At 42.8% G+C, this 25,165-nt stretch overlaps 2 protein-coding genes across 2 annotated transcripts in view; both read right to left on the reverse strand.

The window, feature by feature from the left end:
- limk1a (LIM domain kinase 1a) overlaps positions 1–1,883 on the reverse strand; it is a 64,432-nt gene extending 62,549 nt beyond the window's left edge. Inside the window, exons 1-2 of the mRNA XM_059973109.1 lie at positions 1,458–1,883; positions 1,004–1,100 (exon numbers count right to left, since the gene is read on the reverse strand). Of these exons, the coding sequence (XP_059829092.1) occupies positions 1,004–1,100; positions 1,458–1,515 (155 nt within the window). The 5' untranslated portion in view covers positions 1,516–1,883. The remainder of the gene's footprint in view (positions 1–1,003; positions 1,101–1,457) is intronic.
- A 13,587-nt stretch (positions 1,884–15,470) lies between these two features.
- elna (elastin a) overlaps positions 15,471–25,165 on the reverse strand; it is a 230,028-nt gene continuing 220,333 nt past the window's right edge. Inside the window, exon 48 of the mRNA XM_059973126.1 lies at positions 15,471–17,227. The gene's annotated coding sequence lies outside the window, so the exon portion shown is untranslated. The remainder of the gene's footprint in view (positions 17,228–25,165) is intronic.

The raw sequence follows: 25,165 nt of genomic DNA on the forward strand, positions 1-25,165 counted from the left end.
TTAGATACAGTTGATAATTTGCCTCCAAAGCTCTTGAAGCAACAGAATTAAGGGTCATAGAAAGTACAGCACAGAAACAGAGCTTTCAGTCCATCTAGTCCGTTCAACCATTTAAACTGCCTATTCCTGTTGACCTGCTTGGCAGCCACCACCCTTCGTATCCCTGCTATTCATGTACCTGTCTAAACTTCTCATAAGTGTTGAAATCGAGCTGGCAGCGCACTCTCACTGCCCTCTGAGTGAAATTTCCCCTCACGTTGCCCTTAAACTTTTAACCTTTCACCCTTAACTTCTGGCTCAGTGGGAAAAAGCCTGCTTCTATTTACCATCTATACCCTCATAATTTTGTGTACCTCTATCAATTCTCCACCCGAATTTTCCACGTTCCGAGGAATGAAGCCCTAACCTATTCAATCTTTTCTTATCAGTATCAGGTTTAATATCACCGGCATATGGCGTGAAATTTGTTAACTTAGCGGCAGCAGCACAATGATAAATATAGAAAAATATAAAAGTATATTAAATAGTTAAATTAAAAATTGTGCAGAAACTGAAAAAAGTAGTGAGGTAGTGTTCATGGGTTCAATGCCCACTTACAAATCGGATGGCAGAGGGGAAGAAGCTGGTATAACTCAATGTGTCTGAATGTTATAACTCAAGCCCTCTAGACCCAGCAACATTCCAAAGACCTCATTGAAGAAAATCCTCATCTTAGAGTGAAAAGGGTCTATTGTGAAACTACGTAACTTGGTTTTAAGATTCCCTCAGAGCACAGTGCACACTCTCACAAATATATATTGTGTGATCCATCGACTAGGCAAAATGTGCCATACTCAATGTACTGAACAGATGTTGTACAGCATGTACCAATATACAGACAGTATGTGTGCAGTCAATACCATACAAAATGTTCAAGGAATTTACATATTTCCTTTTAGAAAAAGTGGTCAAGAATGCTAACACAGGGTACCGAACACAAAGAGATAGGAGCCTGCGTGCCTACCTGAAGCAGTCGTTGTGCCAGTCTGTATTAAGAGCCTGGAGGTACTGACCATCATAGATGGACCGGCCACATCCCGCACAGCAAGGCAAACAATCCCCTGCAAACCAAATCAGCAATTTAACACACAACATAGCAAGTGAGCAACGTGCCCTTCTCTCGCCCACCGGCAGGCCCGGTGCACGCACGCAACTCAACAGCACAAGGCCTCGGAGGGCAGATGATCCCAATTACAGGCACAAAGACAAAGCACAAAGCGGCCGGATGGTGCCCTGCCAAGGCCATGCGTTCCGCTGCAGCCCGGCAATGCTAAACAAACCCCAGGTCGGGGGGCCAGACAGCGGTGTACACCTCCAGAGCGAGCCGCTGGGAAGGGGCACGGGGGCGGGGGCACCGCTGAATGGGATCAAGGGCAACCGAGTCCGGTGGCGGCGGGCAGGGCGATGCCCGTACCCACCCTCTTCCTCTCCCATCCGATCGTCCCTCCAGGTGCAGCACAGCAGCATCAACCACATCCACGCCCGGCTGTCCCGACGCCGCTAAACCGGACTCGGCGCAGAGCCGGACACCCAGCCGCTGCTCCACTTTCCGCGGCGGCCTGGCCGACCGCAGACTGCTCCGGCGACTGTCCGGAAACTGCACGGGGCGCCCAGGACACGCAAGCTCCCGCAGCAGGAGGATTAATCACAGTGCAATCCCAATCATAACAGCGCAGAAACAACAATGCAACCCCGCAGCACTCCGAATGCACACTCCCTTGCAGCACTCCAGTATACACTGGCGCATCCACTGCAGCACTCCCGTACACCCCCTGTAATATTATGGATGTAGGCGCTGCATTTTTTCCCCCGGTTGTAGATGCATACTGAATACCCTTGCTGTTACCTTTGAGTTACCTTCCCAGGATCACATTATAATTACATGGATTTATTTTTTTTTATTTTTCAGTAAAAATTGCATTCACGTTACATCTTAGGTACAAGGACATTCCCAGGGAAGTCTGAAAGGTCACGAAAATGAACAATTCATCGCACTCCAACTCCGGTATCGCCACTAAACACTTTGTAATGGGCGGTTTAGGATGGAGTCAATTCGTCGTCAAGTGCGAAGTCTCTTGAAAGATGTTGTCCTTCTTAATCACTTACTTGAAGATATGGTAAATAAAGCTCAAAGCAACATATTCAGCTGCTTCTGCTTACTGCGAATGGACGCCGAAGGCGTTAACTTGATTGCTTACATGTGTTTGTTAGACAAGGTCAAATAAATTAGTGTTTCCAATACAAAACAAGAAAGAAGAGAGACAGCAAAAAAAAAAGAAAATATTGGAACAACTCAGGTCAGGCATCATTTGTGGAAAATGGAACAGTTAATGGTGTGGGATGATGGGAGGAATCCTTCATCTGAACTGGTTCTCAAAACTTTGCCCCCATTCTGACACAAGTGCCCTGAAACTGTTTCCACAGATGCTGCCTGAATTATGCCTTCTATTTGGTTGTTATTCCAGCAGTTAAGTTTTTTTTATTTTCAGTAATTTTTGATTTTCGAGATAGAGAAGATGCTAAAAATCTAACACCAAATCCTAGAAATAGCAGAAAACTATTTGGTGAAGAAAGAACTGTGGAAGATCTTGGTTTGATGATCTTTTGTCCACATTGAAGAAACAGAAGAAAAACAAAATTTAAGATGCCATAAAAGCAAACATTGAAAGTGGTAGAGGGGGGTTTGATTTTGTCATTTAAAAAGATATTGGATAGGTATATGAACAGGAAAGGAATGGAGGGTTATGGGCTGAGTGCTGGTCGGTGGGACTAGGTGAGATTAAGCATTCGGCATGGACTAGAAGGGCAGAGATGGCCTGTTTCTGTGCTGTAATTGTTTTATGGTTGATTGACACTAGAGTGAAAGGCAGGAGGGTTTAATTGATGAAAGAAATGATGTTGGAATACTCAGCAGGATCAGTAGAGAGAAATGGAGATAATGTTTGTCAGTAATGGGTCACTGACCTGATACTTCCTGTTTCTCCCTCATTGCAGATAGTATCAGACAATATTTCCCAGCATTCTCCATTTTACATCATCTTTCTGGGAGTCTGCATAAGAGGCTTGATGGTGTTAGAAATAACACTGACAAAGGGATAATATTGAAACATCAGCTGGCCCAGGAGAGTTAGAAATGAGAGAAACAGCAGCATCATTTCTAGTTGTTGAATAATATTAAGTCTGGAAGACAAAGCTGTGTAAGACATCAAGGAGAAAAGGATCAGAACAGATGAGAGATGGATAACTAATTGAGGCAGAGAAGTTCAAGTGACTTCAATTAATATTACACTTGAAAGTGTGTTTGAAATGCTGAGTAAAGGGGCGGGTGTGTAAAGAGGTAAGTGCTGCAATTCCTGTATTTTCATGGAAAGATGCTATGGGAAAGTTAGGGGGTTAGTGGTGATTGAACAGTGCACTTAGTTATTGCAGAGGAAACTGTCTGGAGGGGAGATGAGGCTGTGTTTAATTGCACTGTTACATCAGAGATGCAGGAAATGGTGTGAATGATTGATTGAGTGTTAAAGGTGTTGGGGTGGAATGCAAAAATAGAGGAATACGCAGGAAGAGAAAGCTTAAGGGCATGGAGGATGCAGGGAATGGAATGGACTGCAGTGGAGGGGATCCATGGCTGAAAGACAGATTGGAAGCACGGTAAAAAACTGTGCTATTGGTAGAACAGATGAGAAATGGAGAGAATGCACTGCAGGCAGTCCTTATAGCAAGTGCTGTTGAAGAAATTGTAGCCAAGAGAGCTGTTGGGGGTTGTTGGATTAATTGTAGATGTTTATTCTTAGTTCATTTCAGATAAAGGGGAAGAGGTCACAACGTTAAAACTAAAATGTTCAAAGCTGGTGGAAGAGTAGAACTTAACAGCAATCCTGATGATATAACCTGATAAGCATTTATGAGAAAGAACATTTACAGTATTTATCTGTTCTGTGTTTAATATTTTAGTAATATTTGAGTAATCTTGTATATATATTGCTTGATTAATTATTCTTGTTTGTTTAAATCATTAATAGTTATATGTATAAATATGTGAATTGCATATGTCATCACACTACATGCATGCCTCACTTTAAGTAAACTTGTAGTTAAACCCGCATTTAGGACTCCCGTGTTTTCTTTGAATGAGTTTAATGTTTTGAAATTACAAAACCTAACAATAATTGAGCTCCAAAATACATTAGTGATGGTTTGAGGAACAGAGTTCAAAACAGCTCAAAAAATATGTGATGTAATATTTCCAGCATCCTTGAAGACAATGAAATCCCAAGCCATTAACAATCTCCATAAAATGATTTATTTTCACATTATTTGTATGTTTTTCCCAGTGCCTTAAAACCAACACGTACAAATACACTGGAGGAACTCAGCAGGTTGGGCAGCATCTGTGGAAACGAGCAGTCAACGTTTCGGGCCGAGACCCTTCATCAGGATTGAAGAAGGAGGGGGCAGGGTCCCTATAAGGAAGGAAGGGGGAGGGTGGGAAGGAGAAGGCTGGTAGGTGCCAGGTGAAAAACTAATCAGAGGAAAGATCAAGGGGTGGGGGAGGGGAAGCAGGGAGGGGATAGGCCGGAGAGGTGAAGAAGGAATGTAAGGGGAAAGCACTATGGGTAGTAGAAGAAGGCAGAGTCATGAGAGAGGTGATAGGCAGCTGGAAGAGGAGGCAGAGTGAAAGTGGGATGGGGGAGGGAATTACTGAAAGTTGGAGAATTCGATGTTCATACCAAGGGGCTGGAGACTACCCAAACAGTATATGAGGTGTTGCTCCTCCACCCTGAGTTTGGCTCATCATGGTAGTAGAGGAGGCCATGTATGGACATATCCGAATGGGAATGTGAAGCAGAGTTGAAGTGGGTGGCGACCGGGAGATCCTGTCTGTTGTGGCGGACGGAGCAGAAGTGCTCGACGAAGCGGTCCCCCATTCTGCATCGGGTCTCGCTGATGTAGAGGAGGCCGCACCGGGAGCACCGGATGCAATAGATGACCCCAACGGACTCACAAGTGAAGTTTTGCCTCACCTGGAAAGACTGTTTGGGGCCCTGAATGGTGGTAAGAGAGGAGGTGTAGGGACAGGTGTAGCACTTACACTTGCAGGGATAAGTACACAGTGGGAGATCTGTGGGGAGGGACGTGTGGACCAGGCAGTCACGGAGGGAATGATCCCTGCGAAAAGTGGGGAGGGGTAGGGAGGGAAAGACGTGCTTGGTGGTGGGGTCCTACTGAAGGTGGTGGAAGTTGCGGAGGATAATATGCTGGATCCAGAGGCTGGTGGGGTGGTAGGTGAGGACGAGGGGAACACGGTCCCTGTTGTGGTGATGAGAGGATGGGGTGAGGGCCGAAGTGCAGGAAATGGAGGAGATGTGGGTGAGGGCATCATTGATGATGGCAGAAGGGAAACCACGATTCTTAAAGAAAGAGGACATTTGGGATGTCCTGAAAGCCTCATCCTGGGAGCAGATGCGGTGGAGACGGAGGAACTGGGAATAGGGATCAGCATTTTTACATTTGGCAGGGTGGGAAGAGGTATAGTCGAAGTAATGATGAGAGTCAGTGGGTTTATAGAAGATGTCAGTGGACAGATTGTCTCCAGAGATGGAGACCGAAAGATTGAGAAAGGGGAGAGAAGTGTCCAAGATGGACCAGGTGAATTTGAGGGCTGGGTGAAAGTTAGAGGCAAAGTCGATGAAATTGATGGGCCCAGCATGGGTGCAGGAAGCAGCATCAAGGTAGTCATCAATGTAGCGAAGGAAAAGTTGGAGAGCAGTACCAGTATAGAGTTGGAGCATAGACTGTTCCATATAACCCACAAAGAGGCAGGCACAGCTGGGGCCCTTGCAAGTGCCTATAGCTACACCCTTGGTCTGAAGAAAGTCTGAGCCAAAAGAGAAGTTATTAAGTGTGAGTACCAGTTCTGCCAACCGGAGGAGTGTGGTGGTGTTGGGGAACTGGTGAGGTCTATTGTCAAGAAAATAGCGGAGGGCTTTGAGGCCTTCTTGATGGGGAATTGAAGTGTATAAGGATTCCACATCCATAGTGAAAATGAAGCGGTCGGGACCGGGGAACTGGAAGTTATTGAAGAGGTGGAGGGCATGGGATGTATCCTGGATGTAGGTGGGGAGGGACTGAACTATGGGTGACAAAATGGGCTTCAAACACTCATAATATGTGCCATGACTGCACCTGTACCATAACGTGAGGAATCACAGGCAAATTCATTGGACGATGTGGCTCATAATGTGTGAGTACAGTGTCTGCCATCACTATTTCCTTTGTCTTTTGGAAAGCCACGTGACACTGCTTTGCCCATTGCCATTTCTTCCTGATCTGCACTAATGGGTACAAGGGATGGAGTACAGTCGCCAGGTTTAGAAGAAACATATTATAGTAACTAAGTTCAAGTCAAGTCACTTTTTATTGTCATTTCGACCAGAACTGCTGGTACAGTACACAGTAAAAATGAGACAACGTTTTTCAGGAGGACCATGGTGCTACATGAAACAATACAAAAACTACACTGAACTACATAAAAACAACACATAAAACTACACTAGACTATAGACCTACCCAGGACTGCATAAAGTGCACAAAACAGTGCAGGCATTACAATAAATAATAAACAAGACAATAGGGCAGTAGAGGGCAGTAAATTGATGTCAGTCCAGACTCTGGGTATTGAGGAGTCTGATGGTTTGGGGGAAGAAACTGTTGCAAAGTCATGTTGTGAGAGCCCGAATGCTTCGGTGCCTTTTCCCAGACAGCAGGAGGGAGAAGAATTTGTATGAGGGGAGCACAGGGTCCTTCATAATGCTGTTTGCTTTGTGGATGCAGCATGTGGTGTAAATGTCTGTAATGGTGGGAAGAGAGACCCTGATGATCTTCTCAGCTGACCTCACTATCCACTGCAGGGTCTTGCGATCCACCATGGTGCAGTTTCGGAACTAGGCAGTGATGGAGCTGCTCAGGATGCTCTCAATACAACCTCTGTAGAACGTAGAACAAATTCTATAAAGGACCACAAGTACGTGATCTACCTCACTGGCTACTTTACCACTGTTGGTATAAGGAACTGGATGGGCTTTGTAAAACATGAGTGTAACATTTTCATTTAACACCATTTTATCCTTGATATGCCTGGGTTTCCCAATGCCATCCCTGAACATTACTGTCGCATCATCCAGTACCTTCCCTAATCGGCTTTCAGTTGACTCTATTGCAGGAAGTGCGACATGCGGATCTCCAATCACGTTGTTGTTGTTTCAGCCAAACGCAGCCCCACAATGCTGGCCCTCCCGTTTTTATCACATATAAGCCCAATGTGGTTGTTGTATTTCACTATTACAAATGTCATTCCCACAAGGGTTTAGTTGGGTATCGGCAAAAGTCCTGCATTAATTTGACTTTACAAAATACAACATTTCACACGTACCTGAATTAATCTCCATTAACTATTTCTCAGCCCTCTCACCCTGCTATTCATTTAACTAATTCTGCCCCATCCAAGCCCTTTGCATTCATTGAGGACAATTATCTTCTGGTGAGAACAACTTAAGTTCACAATTGATGTTTTATTGAAAGACTTCTCATTTATTACGAGGTCAGGCAGGCCACCTGCCACACAGAAGGGCTTCTGTAGTGATGAAACAGTTAGATTGCAGGTAAAGATTTTAAATTTTCTACTGTAGATAATGTTAGTAAACAGCCTGAGGGATTCTTAATCACAGACAGCAGACAGATTGGGAAGGATATTGGTTGCAGTTATTATATAGACTGAATATTCATCTATCTTCTGGGTGATTTATCAATTCAATTGAATTCAAATTTAATTGTCATTCAACCGCACATGAATACCATGAGTACAGCCAAACGAGACAGTGTTACTCTGGGGCCAAGATGCAAAACATAGTACTAACAGTATCACACAGCACAAAGCACACATAGAACATGCAAGATAGCAAGCACATGTAAGCTAACAGTAAAATTCAGCCATGCAGAACAAAAAGTCCAAACCCTGGGATCACGAATGCTGCAGAAACCTGCAGTTGACAACAATACAGCTTGTCTTCTGCCAAGCAAACACTGGGGGCAGCATTGACTCCAGCCTGGATGCTTCATGAATGTTGTCACCATCAGAGAGCAAAATCTGGCTTCAGTAGTATAGAGCCCGTACAATCTTCTGAACTGCAGGGTTGTTCTCATTTTCATCTTCTTGCCAAATGAGCTTAATGTCCCTGACTTCACTGAAGTAGAAGTCCCAGCAGCTTAATGGCTACTGGTTTGAGAGAGGTGGAGGTCAGAGATTCAAAGTATATACACAGACTACATCTTTGAAATTCCCGCAGGCAGCCACGAAACAAAGAAAACACTACGGGACCTGTTCAAGAAAACATCAAATATCCAACACGCAAAAACAGAACAGGTTGTGCAAACAGCAAAAAGCAGCGGTATAGAATATCACACCTCAAAGCCAGAGTTCAGTAGTATTCAGTTTAGTTCAGTTCAGTGCTGCAGGCTGCAGAGCCATTCTTCACTGAAGCGCCCAAGCCTTCATTGATCAAAAAAAAGGAATAATCAGAATTCAGAAACACATGCAACATAAATCTCGTAGTAACCCTAAACAAGTCTACAGCCTTGCCGATTAATCTTTGCAATGTGGATCCCAAGACTCCTGCACTTTTCTCCGATAAAAGCCAGTGAGAGGGAGAGGAAGACCACTCCAGCGCAGGCAGATGGCGCTCAGCAGCCGCCCGTCCTTCACTTTCGTTCTTGTCGGCTTTAGCTGTGGTTTACTCCTCCATCGGAGGGAAGCAATGGAATCGGTCATAGGCTCGTGCCCCGTCTCCAGGCTTCCAGACCTTCGGGTTGCACACTCGATTCCAAACCTCACCAAACTTCCTTGGAGACAGCAAAGCATCAGATCACTTAATCAGCCCAAAAGCAGGCTATCAAACTGTAAATTACTGGTTCCAATCACACGCAACTTAGTTGTAGAATCATATTTGAAAGAAGAAGTAAAAAAAGTGGTCTTGTGAACTGTCCACAAGACGTTGCCATTGGTTGTGTTGTTTGCTGGTGCAATTTTGGAGAGAAGAGGGTGAGTTGTGTTTTTGAGTAGTGAGAACATCACAGCGGTACCTAGAGAAGATTTTTTTGGGGGATCTTCCAGTGTGAGACCATAGGGGTGAAACTTAAAAGGCAATGAACACTTTGATAGGATTGCATTATGGGCTTTCCTGTACTCACTAGGACTTATACGTAAAAACAAATATACAAGAAGATCTCAGATAGCTGTCAGAATAGCAGAATTTAAATAGGTTATTTCAAGTTCCCCCATATCGGTTATAGTGCAAAGGTCTTGGATGGGTAGGATTTATTAAATGAATAGTTGGGTAATGAAGAATCAGTATATAGGAGAGAGATTGAAAATCTGGCTGAGCAGTGCCATAACTTTGATGAGAGTCCTCGATGAGGAAGGCTTGGACCCAAATGCTGGAGTATTGGGGCAAGTATTGAGACATGGTTTCAAACTAGATTGAGAATCTAAGCACAAAACAAACACTAGATGAAATGAAGAGCAGGCACTCAGCTAAGGTGTTCCTTAAATGCTCACTCCTTGGCACCCAGAATATGATTGCCAATTAGTGGGACTGACCTGAGTCTTTCTAGTGGCTGCGCCAGTTATGCATACTCTTGGGAGTTAGTGCGTCTAAACCTCAGAAGCTGTCGCGGATGAGTGCGTGTCATAACTGAATTCCCTCCCCTATGGCTGACTCCTGATGGCCCTGGCTGTTCGGCAAGACGATGACTGTAGTCATGGATGAGTGCAGGATCCAAGATGTCTCTTTCAGGTACCCAGCCCCTCTCCTCTAGAGACCTTCTGGCCAGTCTGGAATTCAGTCTCTTGGCCTCCTGAATAAAAGCCAGGCCCTTGTGGTCTGTCCAGACAATAAAAAGGTTCTGGGCCCTCTCGAGCCAGTTATGCCATTCTTCCAGAACCAACTCGACCATGAGCAGCTCTCTGTTCCCAATGTCATAATTCACCTCTGCCGGGGATAGTCGCCTGGAAAAGAATGGACACAGATGCAGATTATTGTCCGAAGGTGACTGTTGAGACAACACTGCACCCATTCCGACATCCGAGGCATCCACTTCCATGATGAAGGGAAGGTGCAACCAAAATAGGAGCTGTTGTGAACCACAGTTGGAGCTCTGTCAGAGCAGCCTCTGCCTTGGTAGTCCAAGCAAAGGGGCCTGCGGATCTCTTGGTTAGTGCCAGCAGCGGAGCCACCACTGAGTAGAGTTTCTGATAACCTTTTGATGAAAGTTAGCAAATCCTAGGACCTGCTTCACACTGGATGGTGGTGAGCAATCTCCTACTGCGTACTTTTTTACTAGGGTCCATCTTGAGATTACCGTTAGAGATGGTGAAGCCCAAATAAGAAATAGTGATTATGTGAAATTCAGACTTCTCTAGCTTGATGTAAAATCCATGATCAAGAAGTCTCTGTAGAATATCTCTGACTTGAGTGACAAGCTCCTTCATGGACTTCAAGAAAATTAGGATGTCATTCAAGTAGATGAAGACATACTTATGGAAACCCCAACCTTACCATCAACTTGTAGGCAAAGGGTGTGCTGTTGTAGTGTGGTGTATTGACTTCTACCTTTCTGAGGCCAGGTGGCAACTCCCAGAAACCTCCTCATATCTACCTCTTGAAGAGGACCCCGCAACTGTCTCTGACACCATCACTGACCTCATCAATCCGGAGAACTCACATCCACTGCCACCAGACTCTTGGTTCCCCTATCCCACACAGCACGCTTCTACCTGCTACCCAAGATCCACAAGTCTGACTGTCCAGGTAGGCCTATTACCTCTATCTTTCCCTGCCCCACTGAACACGTGTCCTCAAATCTTGATTCTATTCTATCGCCTCTTCCCACCTACATCAGCGACACTTCTCATGCTCTCGATTTCTTCAGTAACTTTCAATTCCTTGGACCTGACCACCTAATTTTCTCCACAGATGTTCAGTCCCTATAGACTTCTATCATCCATCAAGGAGGCTTCGAAGCTTAACGAAAGAACAAGCCAATTCCCCTCCACCACCACCATCCTTCATCTGGCAGAACTGGTCCTCACGCTGAACAGTTTTGTTTTTGGTTCCTCTCACTTTCTCCAGACTCGAGGGGTAGCCAGGGGATATGCATGGACTCCAGCTATGCCTCATTCTTCATTGGCTACATAGAGTAGTCCATGTTCCAGGCTTTCCCTGGTAATCTGACCTCCCACCTCTTGTCATCTACCTATCACTTCCCACTTGTTCCCCTCCTCTTTTCCTTTCTCCTGTGGTCCGCTCTCCTCTTCCAGCAGATTCCTTCTTCTCTAGTCCTTTACCTATCTCACCCAGATGGCTTTACCTATCACCCTCTAGTTATCCTCTTCCCCCTCCCCCCCCCACCTTTTATTCTGGTGCCTCCCCCCTTCTTTTACAGTCCTGAAGAACAGTCTCGGCCAGAAATGTCAACTGTTTATTCATTTCCATAGATGCTGCCTGACATGCTGATTCCCTCCGGTACTTTGTGTTTGTTGCTTTGGATTTCCAGCACCTGCAGACTTTCTCATGTTTGACGTTACAGAATGATGTATGATAAATCTTATATGTTCAGAGCAGGGAATAAAATTGCTGACTAAAGCTGTTACTGTAGATTTAAATGATCTGATGTTTCAATAGTCATTGTAGCTTGAATTCAGTTATGTCAACAGGGATAATGTATTTGCATTAATAAGTATTTGAATAAACAATGAAAATCAGAAAGTCATGATAATTAGGGTTCTTTTTGGATTGGCAATACATAACTAGTAGATCTGTGCCGGGTTTCACCTATACATATTCTGCATTAATTACTTGGATGAAAGGAGCAAGTTGCTACAGCCAAGTCTGAAGCTATGGAAAGAATATAAAGTGTCTATAAGGGGATATAGATTGGTTAAGGATTGAGCAAGATGATGGTAATACAGAAAATGCAAGAGGCTGGTGGTATAGGCTTTTGTAGCCAAGTGCAAATTGAACAATTGATGACACAAAGGTTGGGGGTGTTGTGGATAGTGTGGAGGGCTGTCAGGGGTTACAGCGAGACATTGATAGGATGCAAAATTGGGCTGAGAAGTGGCAGATGGAGTTCAGCCCAGTTAAGTGTGAGGTGGTTCATTTTGGTAGGTCAAACATGATGGCAGAATATAGCGTTAATGGTAAGACTCTTGGCAGTGTGGAGGATCAGAGGGATCTTGGGGTCCGAGTCCATAGGACGCTCAATGCAGCTGTGCAGATTAATTCTGTGGTTAAGAAGGCATACGGTGCATTGGCCTTCATCAATCGTGGGACTGAGTTTAGGAACCAAGAGGTAATGTTGCAGCTATATAGGACCCTGGTCAGACCCCACTGGAGTACTGTGCTCAGTTCTGGTCACCTCGCTATAAGATGGATGTGGAAACCATAGAAAGGGTGCAGAGGAGATTTACAAGGATGTTGCCTGGATTGGGGAGCATGCCTTATGAGAATAGGTTGAGTGAACTCGGTCTTTTTTCCTTGGAGCAATGGATGAGAGCTGAGCTGATAGAGGTGTATAAGATGATGAGAGGCATTGATCGTGTGGAAAGTCAGAGGCTATTTCCCAGGACATGAGAGGGCACAGTTTTAAGGTGCTGGGGAGTAGGTACAGAGGAGATGTCAGGGGCAAGTTTTTTTATGCAGAGAGTGGCGAGTGCGTGGAATCAACTGCCGGTGATGGTGATGGAGATGATAGGGTCTTTCAAGAGACTTCTGGACAGGTACATGGAGCTCAGAAAAATAGAGGGCTATGGGTAACCCTAGGTAATTTCTAAGGTAGGGACATGTTCAGCACAGCTTTGTGGTGAAGGGCCTGTATTGTGCTGTAGATTTTCTATGTTTCTATTTCTTTCTTAATGATATCATAAACAAAGTCTTCTTCCATACAAGCTAGATTGGTGACAATCAAATCAGGGGTTTATCTCTCTCATCGGTTCCATTTTTGTAGCGGATATTGTCCAGCATCTATGTCCTGGAGAATATTGGTCTTTCAGTCGTTCGCACAGTACCAAGCCGCTTTTAATGATGTTCATTGAAATTTCTTTCCAAAACTACATCTTGTGTTACTTTCTGTGCCCTTTCAAATGTTTGATCAGAGTGGATGAGCTCTGATTCATCATGAAGGGTGGAGGATATAGTTTCTTTGGTTTTGTTCAGCCTTATGCCACTCGAATTTATAGTGTGGGAATTCTCAGTGCTATTCACTCATCGTGCTCACAGTATGCAGAGGTGATTCAGAATCAAGTTTAATGTTGCTGCATAACAACAAATTTCATGACATTTGCCAGTGACATTAAACCTGATTTTGATTCTGATTCATCTCTACATAACATTGTGCCTTTGGTGCATTTATTATACTGGTGGGACATGACTTATCCAAGTCTGACGTGTGTCTGCAGTTCTCTGAATAAGACTTTATCAGGCTGTGGCTTCACTAGTTTGTGGGACAACTCAATATTGGTCAGGCTCAATATTGGCATCAATATTTGTCTCAATCTCAATATTGGTACCAGTTCCCAGATGTTTGTGAAGAGCAGCATTGACTTCTGCATTCTAAGTTTGTGTCAAGTAGTCTCATTTTAAGCTTTCTTTAGTTTTAACATTGCAGTTATGAGATACAACAGAACATGTTGTTGAGCCATTCAGAGGACAGTTAATTGTTCACTATTTTGCAAACACAAGAGATTCTTCAGATGCTGGAAATCTTGAACAGCACATGTAAAATGCTATAGGAGCTTAGCAAATCGGGCAGCATCTATGGAGAGGAATAGACAGGGAACATTTTGGGCTGAGACCCTTCATCGTCACTATGTTGCTGTGGTTGGGGTCACATATAGGCCAGACTGGGTAAAAGTAGTGGATTTCCTCCCCTAAAAGACTTTGGTAAACTCCCAAGGTGCCAGGCAAATAACCTCTTCCTCAATGTCAACAAGACAGAGGAGGCATTAAACAATCCTGAATCTTGAAACTTGTGCTTGTTAGTATGACTGTCTAGATGTTTCACAAACATAGTAATTACTAAGACAAATTAATTGAAAATTTCATGTCTCGATTGTCTGCTTGGGCCCATGGATTGCTTATCACTTGACCACAACCACCCCAATGACAGGTCCAAGAGGATCACTGTAACTGTTCAGGTGCCAATTCAAAGAAACAGCAGAAGGTCCATGAAAGGAACACTGGAGGTAAATGACATCATCCCATTCATTACTATTGTAGAAATCATATCAGTTGCACAAAAATGATTCACACAGGGAAACAGGTAGCAGAACTTCCTGCATAACAATGTAAGGACTTGGAAATGGCCACTTGGTTGCATCTGCCACAAGTGGAACTTTCTGGTGGTCAAACATTTAATTTCAATTCCCATTCCCATTCTGACATGTCAGCCCATGCCCTCCTCTTGTGCCAAGATGAGGCCACCCTCAAGGTGGAGCAGCAGCACCTTATATTCGGTCTGGGTACCCTCTAACCTGATGTCATGAATATCAATTTCTCCTTCTGGTAAACAAATCCTACCCCCCCCCCCCAACTTCCTTTATTCCCCACTCTGACCATTTACTTCTCACCTGCCTATTACTGCCCCCCACTGGGGCCCCTCCTTCCCTTTCTTGTATGCTCCAGCTCCTTCTCTATCAGATTCCTTCTTCTGTAGCCTTTGACCTTTCCTCCCCACATGGCTTCACCTATCACATTCCAGCTCATCTCTTTCCCTTTCCCTCTTCCTTCTCAGTTTTGAAGAAGGGCCTTGGCTCAAAATGTCCATAGATGCTGCCTGACCTGGTGAGTTCCTCCAGCATTTTGTGTGTGTTGCTTATCACATTCTGATTTGAGTAATATAAATTTTTAAAAGTGTGTTTCTAAAATATGTTCATATGATCTTCTAGGCCAATCTGTTTATTTTATATTGGTGCTGTTTGCAGGACTTTGATGTGAACAAGTTACTTGCTTTACTTCAAAAGTACTTGATTATCTGTAAAGCAAACATACCGGTCTTAAACATGAAAGAATTTTACGTAATTTTTTCTTTCACTATTGCAAGCTTTCTTGTGTAATATTCTGTGGCTGTTTGAAGGCTTCGTCAGAAGGGTAGGAGCTACTCAATGCTTAGTTGTATCATATTATTCATTATTTAATGGTTAGTCACAGTTAATTGTATGTAATTACAAAATAATGGAGTGTCTCGATTTTGATCACTGATGAAATGAATTGTGGAAGTTGTGTAGAAAATAAATTTCAGTCTAATATTTTACCATTGATTCTGATGTTATACTTGTTGTTCAATGATTTGTATACTAAATTTAATGTAAACAATTCTGTTTATTTTAAAAGCAGTTACTGAAATATTAACCATCCTGTAATTGAGTCACATAGTTTACAAAGATACGACGGATGGTCATTACACCAAATCTGAAGCAATGCATTAATGCTGGGGCTCAAGTTCTGCTACAGTGCTTATTACAACAGAACTGATGTAAAGTATTACATATGACAGCATAATTTCAAGCAATCTCATTTATTAAAAGGAGTTGCAGGACAATGGTGAGTTGCAATAAAGGTAGAAACTGATCAGCATTTGCTTCTCTGAACCTATAAGGTGCTCAAATCAAGTTGCTCTCCCCACTATTTTCAAGAAAACTTGGAAATTATAATTTTCACCATATACAGTACAAGACAGAGCAAAAGAGAAAGAAAAGAGAGCTAGAGAGAGTGGAGCCAGAGGGAAGTTGGAAAACAGAGGGGAAGGATAGATTCAACAAGTGTGGCTTTGGTGGGCTCCTGCATTTTCACAAGTCAGACAACTCCAATTTGCATGCAATTCAATAATTGTGCATAATTCTGTTGAAATAACTTGTCATTTCAAAATAACTGATTTCAAAGATGATGCCCAAGATACAATATAGTGCCACAGGGATTTATAATACCCTGTACTATATATAGTGGTCAATCTGTGACTGGTTGGAAAGTAATTCGTTTAAAAACAAAATCCTTGGATACATTTTATGCAATTAAATCAGTCGGAAGATTTCCGAGAGGACATCAATAAAATAAAATTCTTAGTTAATTACAGCTGTGGAGGTAATCAGATTGTTGAAATGTATGGAGCTCATTTCACAATCTTGATCCCGGAGGTAGTAAAACCCTGGCCACACCATGCCAATAGTGAAGGGATTAACGATTTCTTAATCTAGGGCAGATTTTCCTGATCCTGAACCTGGGGCCATTAGTCATGTATGTGCAATGGATGCAGGAAAATCAGATGGGGAGGAACACATACCTGTAAAAAAGCTGGCACTTTATCCCTTGTCTGCTATGCATACAAATCCAGAAGCCTGAGTGGATGACAAGGAGAGTTTGTACTAAAGTCTCTCAACTTGCATGAACTTCAAAATTCATCAAATCAACCTCTCCAGGAATATTTTGGCCAGGAAGGTAATTCGGCCTCCAAATACAAAGTTTAGGTGGCCACGTGCACAAGCATGTTGAGCTGCAATATGTGAAAGTTGCATTGGTCACTTCAGGCCCCACTCATCAGGTTGAGCCATCATTTGTATGAATACAGCTGCCACACTCAAATATAGATTTTTAGCACCAAAAATTATGGTGGGGTGGAGCTACTGCCCAGCTGTATAATCTAGGCATCACTCACAGTACAGTTTGTAAAGCAAAGCACAAGCAACTGAAAATTAATAACACCGGTTTTATAATTTAAAAATACTGGAGTCAGAGTCACCAAACAAAACAAATCAAGTTACGGATGGTGTTAACTAATACTGAGATTAACAACAAAAGACTCAGCTGTAAACTGGTCTCTAAGCTCTTGAAGCACACAACATATTACAGAGTATCCTTGATAAAAAAAAATCCATTAGATATTGATAAAGAATGCAGATGAAATTGGGGGATGGAAGGTGTAGCCGTGGGAAAGGGGTGCAGCCGAGGAATTCCATTACACACCATCCTTTACATTCCAAATCAGGCAGTAGCACCAGAATTCTTGAGGTCACTTCTTTTCCAAATAGTTGCTTATTTTCTCCTTCTGCCACAATATTTCCCCATCGCACAAGGGGCTCCTTAAGAGAGACAAAGATGGATTCAATTGGAGATATAATTACTTTTAGTCTAGCCTAGAGCTATTTAAAACAATGTTAAACATTTGATAAGGCTAAATTTGAAAAGGTTACACTAAGATTCGGACTATCCTTAACATTATGAAACTCTTCCAGCGTTAGTCACAATCAGTAGAGAAGTAGAGCTATAATCAGAGATTTGTTGGCTCCATGCCTCTTTGATGTGGTCAGAATTAATTTCATTAATTCTTGAGATGAGAGTGTTGAACATTTGAGTTAGAGCAGTCAAATGCATTATAATTCAGAAGGATGAGGAACAATCCCAAGACAGACAGGATGTTGTGAGGGAATGACAGGATAGATGCTGAGAAACTTTTGTGTGGCTTGAGAATCGAGAACCAGTGGAGATCATCAGGAAATAGAATTGTCACTGAGGATTCTGATAAGAAGAAATTTGTTTACACAAGGGATTGTAAGTCATTGGAATTCCCTATCTTAAAGAGCGGTGGGTCTGCCAAAGCTTAAAATTAAATATTTTTGGAAATTAAGGGAATCAAAGGATAAATTAAAGAAATGAAAGGGAATCAAAGGAGGGAGGAAAACAGCCATGTTCTTCTTTGACCATAGCTACTTCTGCTTCAAAGCCTAATGCTCTTCAGTTATGTGTAAATAAAGTAGGCAAATTTTAACAGATACATGTTGGAAATCTACTGTTCTCCACTACCAACTCCATCTACCCACTCCAAATTAGAAAAGATATCTAGGACCCATGCCTTTGTGCTTGAAAGAAGATTAAAATCACACTTCAAGACCACCTTTTCAAAATTCCTTGCTGACTAAATGTATATGACATTGAAACCTGTGTATTCCCAGCTTCTATTAGCTAAGTATTGTGATGGTTCTCCCAGCTCTAAAAGTTAAGACCTATAGTTTTCCAGGTTCTGAAAGAACTTTTGGGGTTATGGTACAAATGATGTGTCCCTTGTCACTCAGCTGGCACTTGCAGCTAGTAAGCAAGGCTTGCAAACATATCTTTTGGTCATTTAGTCATCTATCTCATTGCACTACATAGAGTCTGGGTTTCGTGTACAAATTTAGCTCAATGGCAGAAATAGACAATTCAGATACATACAATGTAGCAATACAACTTAACCATATAACAATTACAGCACAGAAACAGGCCATCTTGGCCCTTCTAGTCTGTGCCGCTTACTCTCACCTAGTCCCACCGACCTGCACTCAGCCCATAACACTCCATTCCTTTCCTGTCCATATACCTATCCAATTTTACTTTAAATGACAATATGGAACCTGCCTCCAACACTTCTACTGGAAGCTCATTCCACACAGCTACCATCTCTGAGTAAAGAAGCTCCCCCTCATGCTACTCCTAAACTTTTGTCCCCTAACTCTCAAATCATGTCCTCTTGTTTGAATCTCCCCTACTCTCAATGGAAAAAACTCTATCTATCCCCCTCATAATATTAAACACCCCTATCAAGTCCCCCCCAACCTTCTATGCTCCAAAGAATGAAGACCTAACTTGTTCAATCTTTTTCTGTAACTTAGCTGCTGAAACCCAGGTAACATTCTAGTAAACCTTCTCTGTACTCTCTCTATTTTGTTGACATCTTTCCTATTATTCGGTGACCAGAACTGTACACAATACTCCAAATTTGGCCTTACCAATGCCCTGTACAATTTTAACATTACATCCTAACTCCTATACTCAATGCTCTGATTTATAAAGGCCAGCATACCAAAAGCTTTCTTCACCCTATCCACATGAGATTCCACTTTCAGGGAACTTTGCACCATTATTCCTAGATCACTCTGTTCTACTGCATTCTTCAATGCCCTACCATTTACCATGTATGTCCTATTTTGATTAGTCCTACCAAAATGTAGCACCTCACACTTATCAGCATTAAACTCCATCTGCCATCTTTCAGCCCACTCTTCTAACTGGCCTAAATCTCTCTGCAAACTTTGTAAACCTACTTCATTATCCACAATGCCACCTATCTTAGTATCATCTGCTGAAGTCAAAGGACTTAATTATTTCAATATCTAGGTCAGTGATTGATACTATTGGTAATTCCAAAAGAAAGAAATACAATCACTTTGAATATGTTTTCCTTATCCAAACACAATCAAACTCATTGCAGATCATGGAATGGCAATTTTTCTATGAACCGGTAATAAATTAAGAAGGTTAACTTGACAACACCGTGTTTACTTTTTAGTTCCCATTATAGTAAAGTTAACCATTGAATGACATCCTTAATTATATAAATATTCTTACTATGTCTTCCGTGCATGAGCCACCTCAGTACAAAGCAACGTTGGCTTTATCATTTCCATTCTGGAACACACTGTCTCGTATCACTGAAAAATGTTTCAGCTTTAAAAAGGTTTGACCAAGAACAACTTAAATACAGTTGGAGGAAAGAACTACAAAGCCTTTCTTCTAGCACAAAGAAGATAATATGAATATGCAAAAGGCAACTAATGGAATGAATGAGCAAAGTTGTCAATAAACCAGGAGCTGTAGCTTCAGTAACTATTCCCTATAATCAGTACACTCAATGAAAAGATGTAATTAAGATCAAAGTAACTTCATTATCAAAGTACATATATGTCACTATGAAATGCATTTACTTGTCAGCATTCACAGAAAATACAAGAAACACAATAGAATCAATGGAAGATCACACCCAATAGGACAGACAAACAACGAATGTGCAAAAGACAACAAATTGCACAAATACAAAAAGAAACAAGTAATAATAACAATAAATAATTAAACAATAAATATCAAGAACATGAGATGAAGGGTCCTTGAAAGTGAGTCCATAGGCTTTGGGATCAATTCATTGAAGGAGCAAGTGAAGTTATCCTCTCTGGTTCAAGAGCCTAATGGTCATGGGGTAATGACTCTTCCTGAACCTGGTGATGTGGGCCCTGATGTCCTCTTCCTGATAGCAGCAGTGAGAAGAGAGCATGGCCTGGATGGTGGGGCTCCTTGATAATGGATGCCGCTTTCCTGTGACAGTGCTGTGTGGATATGCTCGATGGTGGGGTGGGCTTTACCTGTGATGGGCTGTGCCATGCCCACTACTTCCTGTTCAAGGGTGTTGATGGTTCCATACCTGGTTTTGATGCAGCCAGTCAATAAACTGTGCACCTCTCATCTCCTGTACACAAGTTTGTCAGAATTTTAGATGACATGCCAAATCTTCACAAACTTCTAAGGAAGTAGAGGTGCAGCCATGATTTCTTCATAATAGCACTATGTGCTGGACACAGGGCAGATCTTCTGAAATGATAACACTGAGGAAGTTAAGGTTGCTGACCCTCGTCACCTCTGATCCCTTGATGAGGACTGCTTCATGGACCTCTGGTTTTATCTTCCTGAAGCCAAAAATCAGTTCCTTAATCTTGCTGACATTAATCTTGAGTGAGAGGATGTTGTTGTGGCACCACTCAGTGTGATTTTCAGTCTCTGCCCCACATACCGATTCGTCACTTCCTTTGGTTCGGCCAATGACTGGGTGTTGTCGGCAAACTTAAATATAGCATTGGAGCTGTGCTTAGCCTGTCAGTCATAAGCATAAGGCGAGTAGAACAGGGGACTAAGCACACAGCCTTGTGGTGACCCTGTGTTGATGGAGATTGTGGAGGAGACTATGCCAATCTGAACTGACCGGGTCTGCAAGTGAGGAAATCGAGAATCCAGTTGCACAAGAAGGTATTGAGGTCAAGGTCTTGAAGCTTATTGATTAGCTGTGAGGGGATAATAGTATTGAATGCTCAGCTGCAGTCAATGAAAACCACCTTGATATATGCATCTTCACTGTTCAGATGTTGCAGGGTTGAGTGAAAAGCCAATGAAGTAGCATCTGTTCTTGACCTGTTGTGAAGGTAGGCAAATTGGAGTGGATCCAAGTTGCTTCTCAGGCCGAGATGATGTGTTTTATCAACAACCTTTCAAAGCACTTCATCACAGTGGATGTAAGTGGATACTGGATAATAGGCCCCAAGGCAGTTTACCATGCTCTTCTCAGGCACCAGCATAACTGAAGCCTGTTTGAAGTAGGTGGGTACCTCAAACAGCTGAAGTGAGAGGTTAAAGACGCAGGTGGCCCCTGTTTTTCAAACATTCGCTTTACGACAGCTTGCTGTTATGAAAGACCTACATTAGTACCTGTTTTTGCTAACCAAAGCGGATTTTTGCTTTTATGAGAAAAAGATGCCCACTTTATATGTGTGTTTATCCTGAGAAAGACTACCATGACCGTGAAGCCTTGTGCAGGCAGTTGTGTGCGCATGCATGTACGTGCTGATTTTTTAACTCCAAATCAATTTTGGCTCGCTGTCTTCCTGATTCTGATAAGTGAAACTACACTGTGCATACAATATTTCTACTTTATATAGGCTGTATCATTCATTCCTGCTTTTATCATATCATTCCTGCTTTTACTATATGTTTGTGTTATTTTTTGGGTCTGGGAACACTCAAAAAATTTTTCCCATATAAATGAATGGTAATCACTTCTACGCTTTACGACATTTTGGCTTACAAATGGTTTCATAGGAATGCTCTACCTTCGGATAGCGGGGAAACCTGCATTGGTGAATACTCCAGCCAGCTGATCAGCACAGGTCTTTAGTATTCAGCCAGGTACCCCGTATGGGCCGAATGCTCTCATAAGTGTTCACTCTCTTGAAGGATGCTCTCACATCAGCCCTGCAGACTAAAATCACAGGGTCAATGGGGGCTCTGGGAGTTTATAAAGGTTTTGACGGTGAAATCGAGCATTAAAGGTATTGAGCTCATCTGGGAGCGAAGCCTTATTTTTTACCTACGTTGCTTGGATTCACTTTGTAGTAAGTGATAGCATTGAAGTTCTGCCTCAGCTGTCGAGCATCCTTCATTATTTCGAGTTTGGTCTGGATTTGCTACTTTGCACATGAGATGGTTTTCTGGATATCATACCTAGACCCCATGTATTTTATTTGGTTGCCAGATCAGAATGCCACTGATCCGGACCTCAGCCGATTGTGGATCTCATGGTTCATCCTGGGCTTCCGGCTGGGGAAGACTGAATGATTTTGTGGGGACACACTCATCTACAACTGCTTTTGTAAGATCAATGACAACTGTGGTGTAGTTGTTCAGGTCCTCTGATGAGTCCTTGAACATAGACCAATCCACTAACAATCCTCTGCCTCCCACGACCACTTCTTTGTTGTCCTTATCTCTGGAGCCTTGCTCTTTAGCCTCTGCCTGTATGCAAATAGGAGGAGGACAGTCAATTGATCAAATTTCCCGAAATGTGGTATAGGTATGAATTGGAGTATAGAAGTGCTTGAATATGTTGGAAAACCTGGTCATATGTTGATGATAATTGGGCAGAGATTTCTTAAACCAAGACAAAAAAAAAAGGTCCTTTGCTGTTGTTCTGGGACTGATTTGCACTTTTCATGCCAAAGTATGTTCATCTCTAGGAGACAGAATGCGTCTCCTTCCTGAGTGGTAATGATGGCTGTGTGGTCCCATGGTGTTTATACTTGCGTACTATTGTTTGTACAGATGAATATGGTACCTTCAGGCGTTTGGAAATTGCTCCCAAGGATGAACCAGACTTGTGGCGGTCCACATTTTTTTTTCTGAGGTCTTGGCTGATTTCTTTTGATTTTGTTTGTAAAGTTCTGACCCACTGGAATTGTGATATAGTCAATTAAAAGTGAAATAATCTGTCTGGAAAAAAAAGCCTCCGATAATCATATGAAAGGTGTTGTTTCTTGTTTACTGATGGTAGAATTTAGTACCTTTGGCGGTACGTAAACTGCAGTCAGGATTACAGAGAACTCTCTTGGCAAGTAGAATAGTCGGCATTTGTTCATTAGATGTTCTGGATTGGGGGGAGCAAGAGTGCAACAAGACCACAAAGAGATTATCATGAAACATAGACCCCCATGTTGAATCACTGAATCAGCAGTCCGGTCCACCGTGTATTGAGAAGACTTTGTGTCTTACCAACAAACGACAGATCGCAGCAGTTCCTCATTTCCCTCCGAAACAGCAATCTTGCCCTGAGGTCCTCAGTTTTGTTCTCCAGCGATTGTACATTTGCTAACAAGATGCTGGGTAGAAGTAGTTCCATACCCTGGTGTTTAGCCTGGCTTGGAGTTCTCCCTGCTTCCTTCCTTCCAGCCATGGTGATGTACCTTCATCTGCTTAAAGGTGCTGCACCTGCACACTTGACAATTAAGTCTGCCAAATCCTTCAGAAGACCCTGAAGTCGCTAGTTTGTTAAGACAATTCAAAATTATGTTGCTTAAAGAGAAATTACAGGCTTCAGTTTGCAGAGAGTGTAATTCAGAAGTATATTTAGAAGTTTTGTCAGCTGCCCTCAATACATTGTTGTGGTTCACTAGTGCCATCCTGCTTTGATTTAGTAGTTTGATTTTGAATTACTAAGTTACTTGATTTAGTGATTCACGATCTAAAATAAGGCAGACAGAGAAAATGCCTTTGTAAACTTGGGCCTAATGTGCTAATTAATTGACAAGAACTGCGAAGAGACAATTGCAGTCAGATACAAAGACAGAATTGCAATGGTTCTTTAAGAATGACTGCAGTCGCTGGGGAGAACAATCTGGACAGTGACTGCAGGTTTCTGCAGAAACTAAACTCACAGAACGTCTGCAGGGTCTGAATGGTTCCGAGTAACTCCAGGTTTGTGCAGGGACTAAGCAATTCAGATTCTGCAGTTTGCTGCAGAGGCTGAAAGGTTCACAGATATTGCAGTCTTCTAACAAAGACTGAATGGGTCAGAATGACAGCAGGCTTCTACAGAGGCTGAATGGATCTGAATGATACACCATGACAGCAGGTTTAAACAGAGACTTAATGGCTCAGTGCGACTGCTGGATACTGCAGAAACATCAGCAACCAAGCTGATTGCACGACGCTGCTACACTGACTGAAATTACAGTGCAGTGCAGCAGGCAGAGCGCTTACAGCTTCCTGCAGAGACCAAACTGCCGGTTGTTGCAGTAACTCAAGCAACAGTATCTGAAGACACATGTGAATACTGAACTGCAAGTGACAAGAGGTTGCCTGTCTGAGGTTTCCCTTTGTACAGTCATGTTTACTTTCTGATTAATTTTTGTTTTGTGTATATTGCTTCTTATTCTGTATTATTCCACAATTCTTTGAACCTGGAAGTAATGTGGGTGTGTAAGAAAGATTGAAACACACCATCACATTAGGAGTCGGACCACAGTAGAAGGGATTTCATTGGGTATTTTTTTATTGTGGGATCTAACAGTACTTAGTCAAATTAATGTGGTTATCTTTGAGACTGATGCACCACAATAACTCACTCTGAGACGTAAAGCGAGATATCGGCTCTTATTGACTAGAAGAAGGAACAAGCAGTGAGTGACCACCATACTACATCCTGGAGACTGAGAGGCCGGGCTCAGGCCTCAATCGCCTTTATACAGGGTGTGTGGGAGGAGCCACAGGAGCAGTCAGCAGAGGGTGTGTCCAGACAGGTATATGTAGTTCACCACAGAGATGGGATAGCACAGTTGTGCAAGTGGTAGAGCTGCAGCTTTGCAGTTCCAATATGGGCCGCCACAGTGGCATAGTGGTTAGCACGACCCTATTACAGCTCAGGGTGTTGGGCGTCGGAGTTTAGTTCCAGCATCCTCCGTAAGGAATTTGTCCACCCTCCCCACGAATGCATGGATTTACCTCAGATGTTCCTGTTTCCTCCCACTGTCCAATGACGGACTGGTAGGCTCGCTGGTCGTGTTAAGTTGCCCTGTGATTAGGTTAAGTTTAATTAGGTGGGTTGTTGGGTAGTGCAACTCGTTGGGCTGGAAGGACCTGTTCTGCGCTGTATCTCTAAATAACAGTAAATA

The sequence above is a fragment of the Hypanus sabinus genome, chromosome 6 (assembly GCF_030144855.1).
Source record: "Hypanus sabinus isolate sHypSab1 chromosome 6, sHypSab1.hap1, whole genome shotgun sequence".
Taxonomy (NCBI): Eukaryota; Metazoa; Chordata; class Chondrichthyes; order Myliobatiformes; family Dasyatidae; genus Hypanus; species Hypanus sabinus.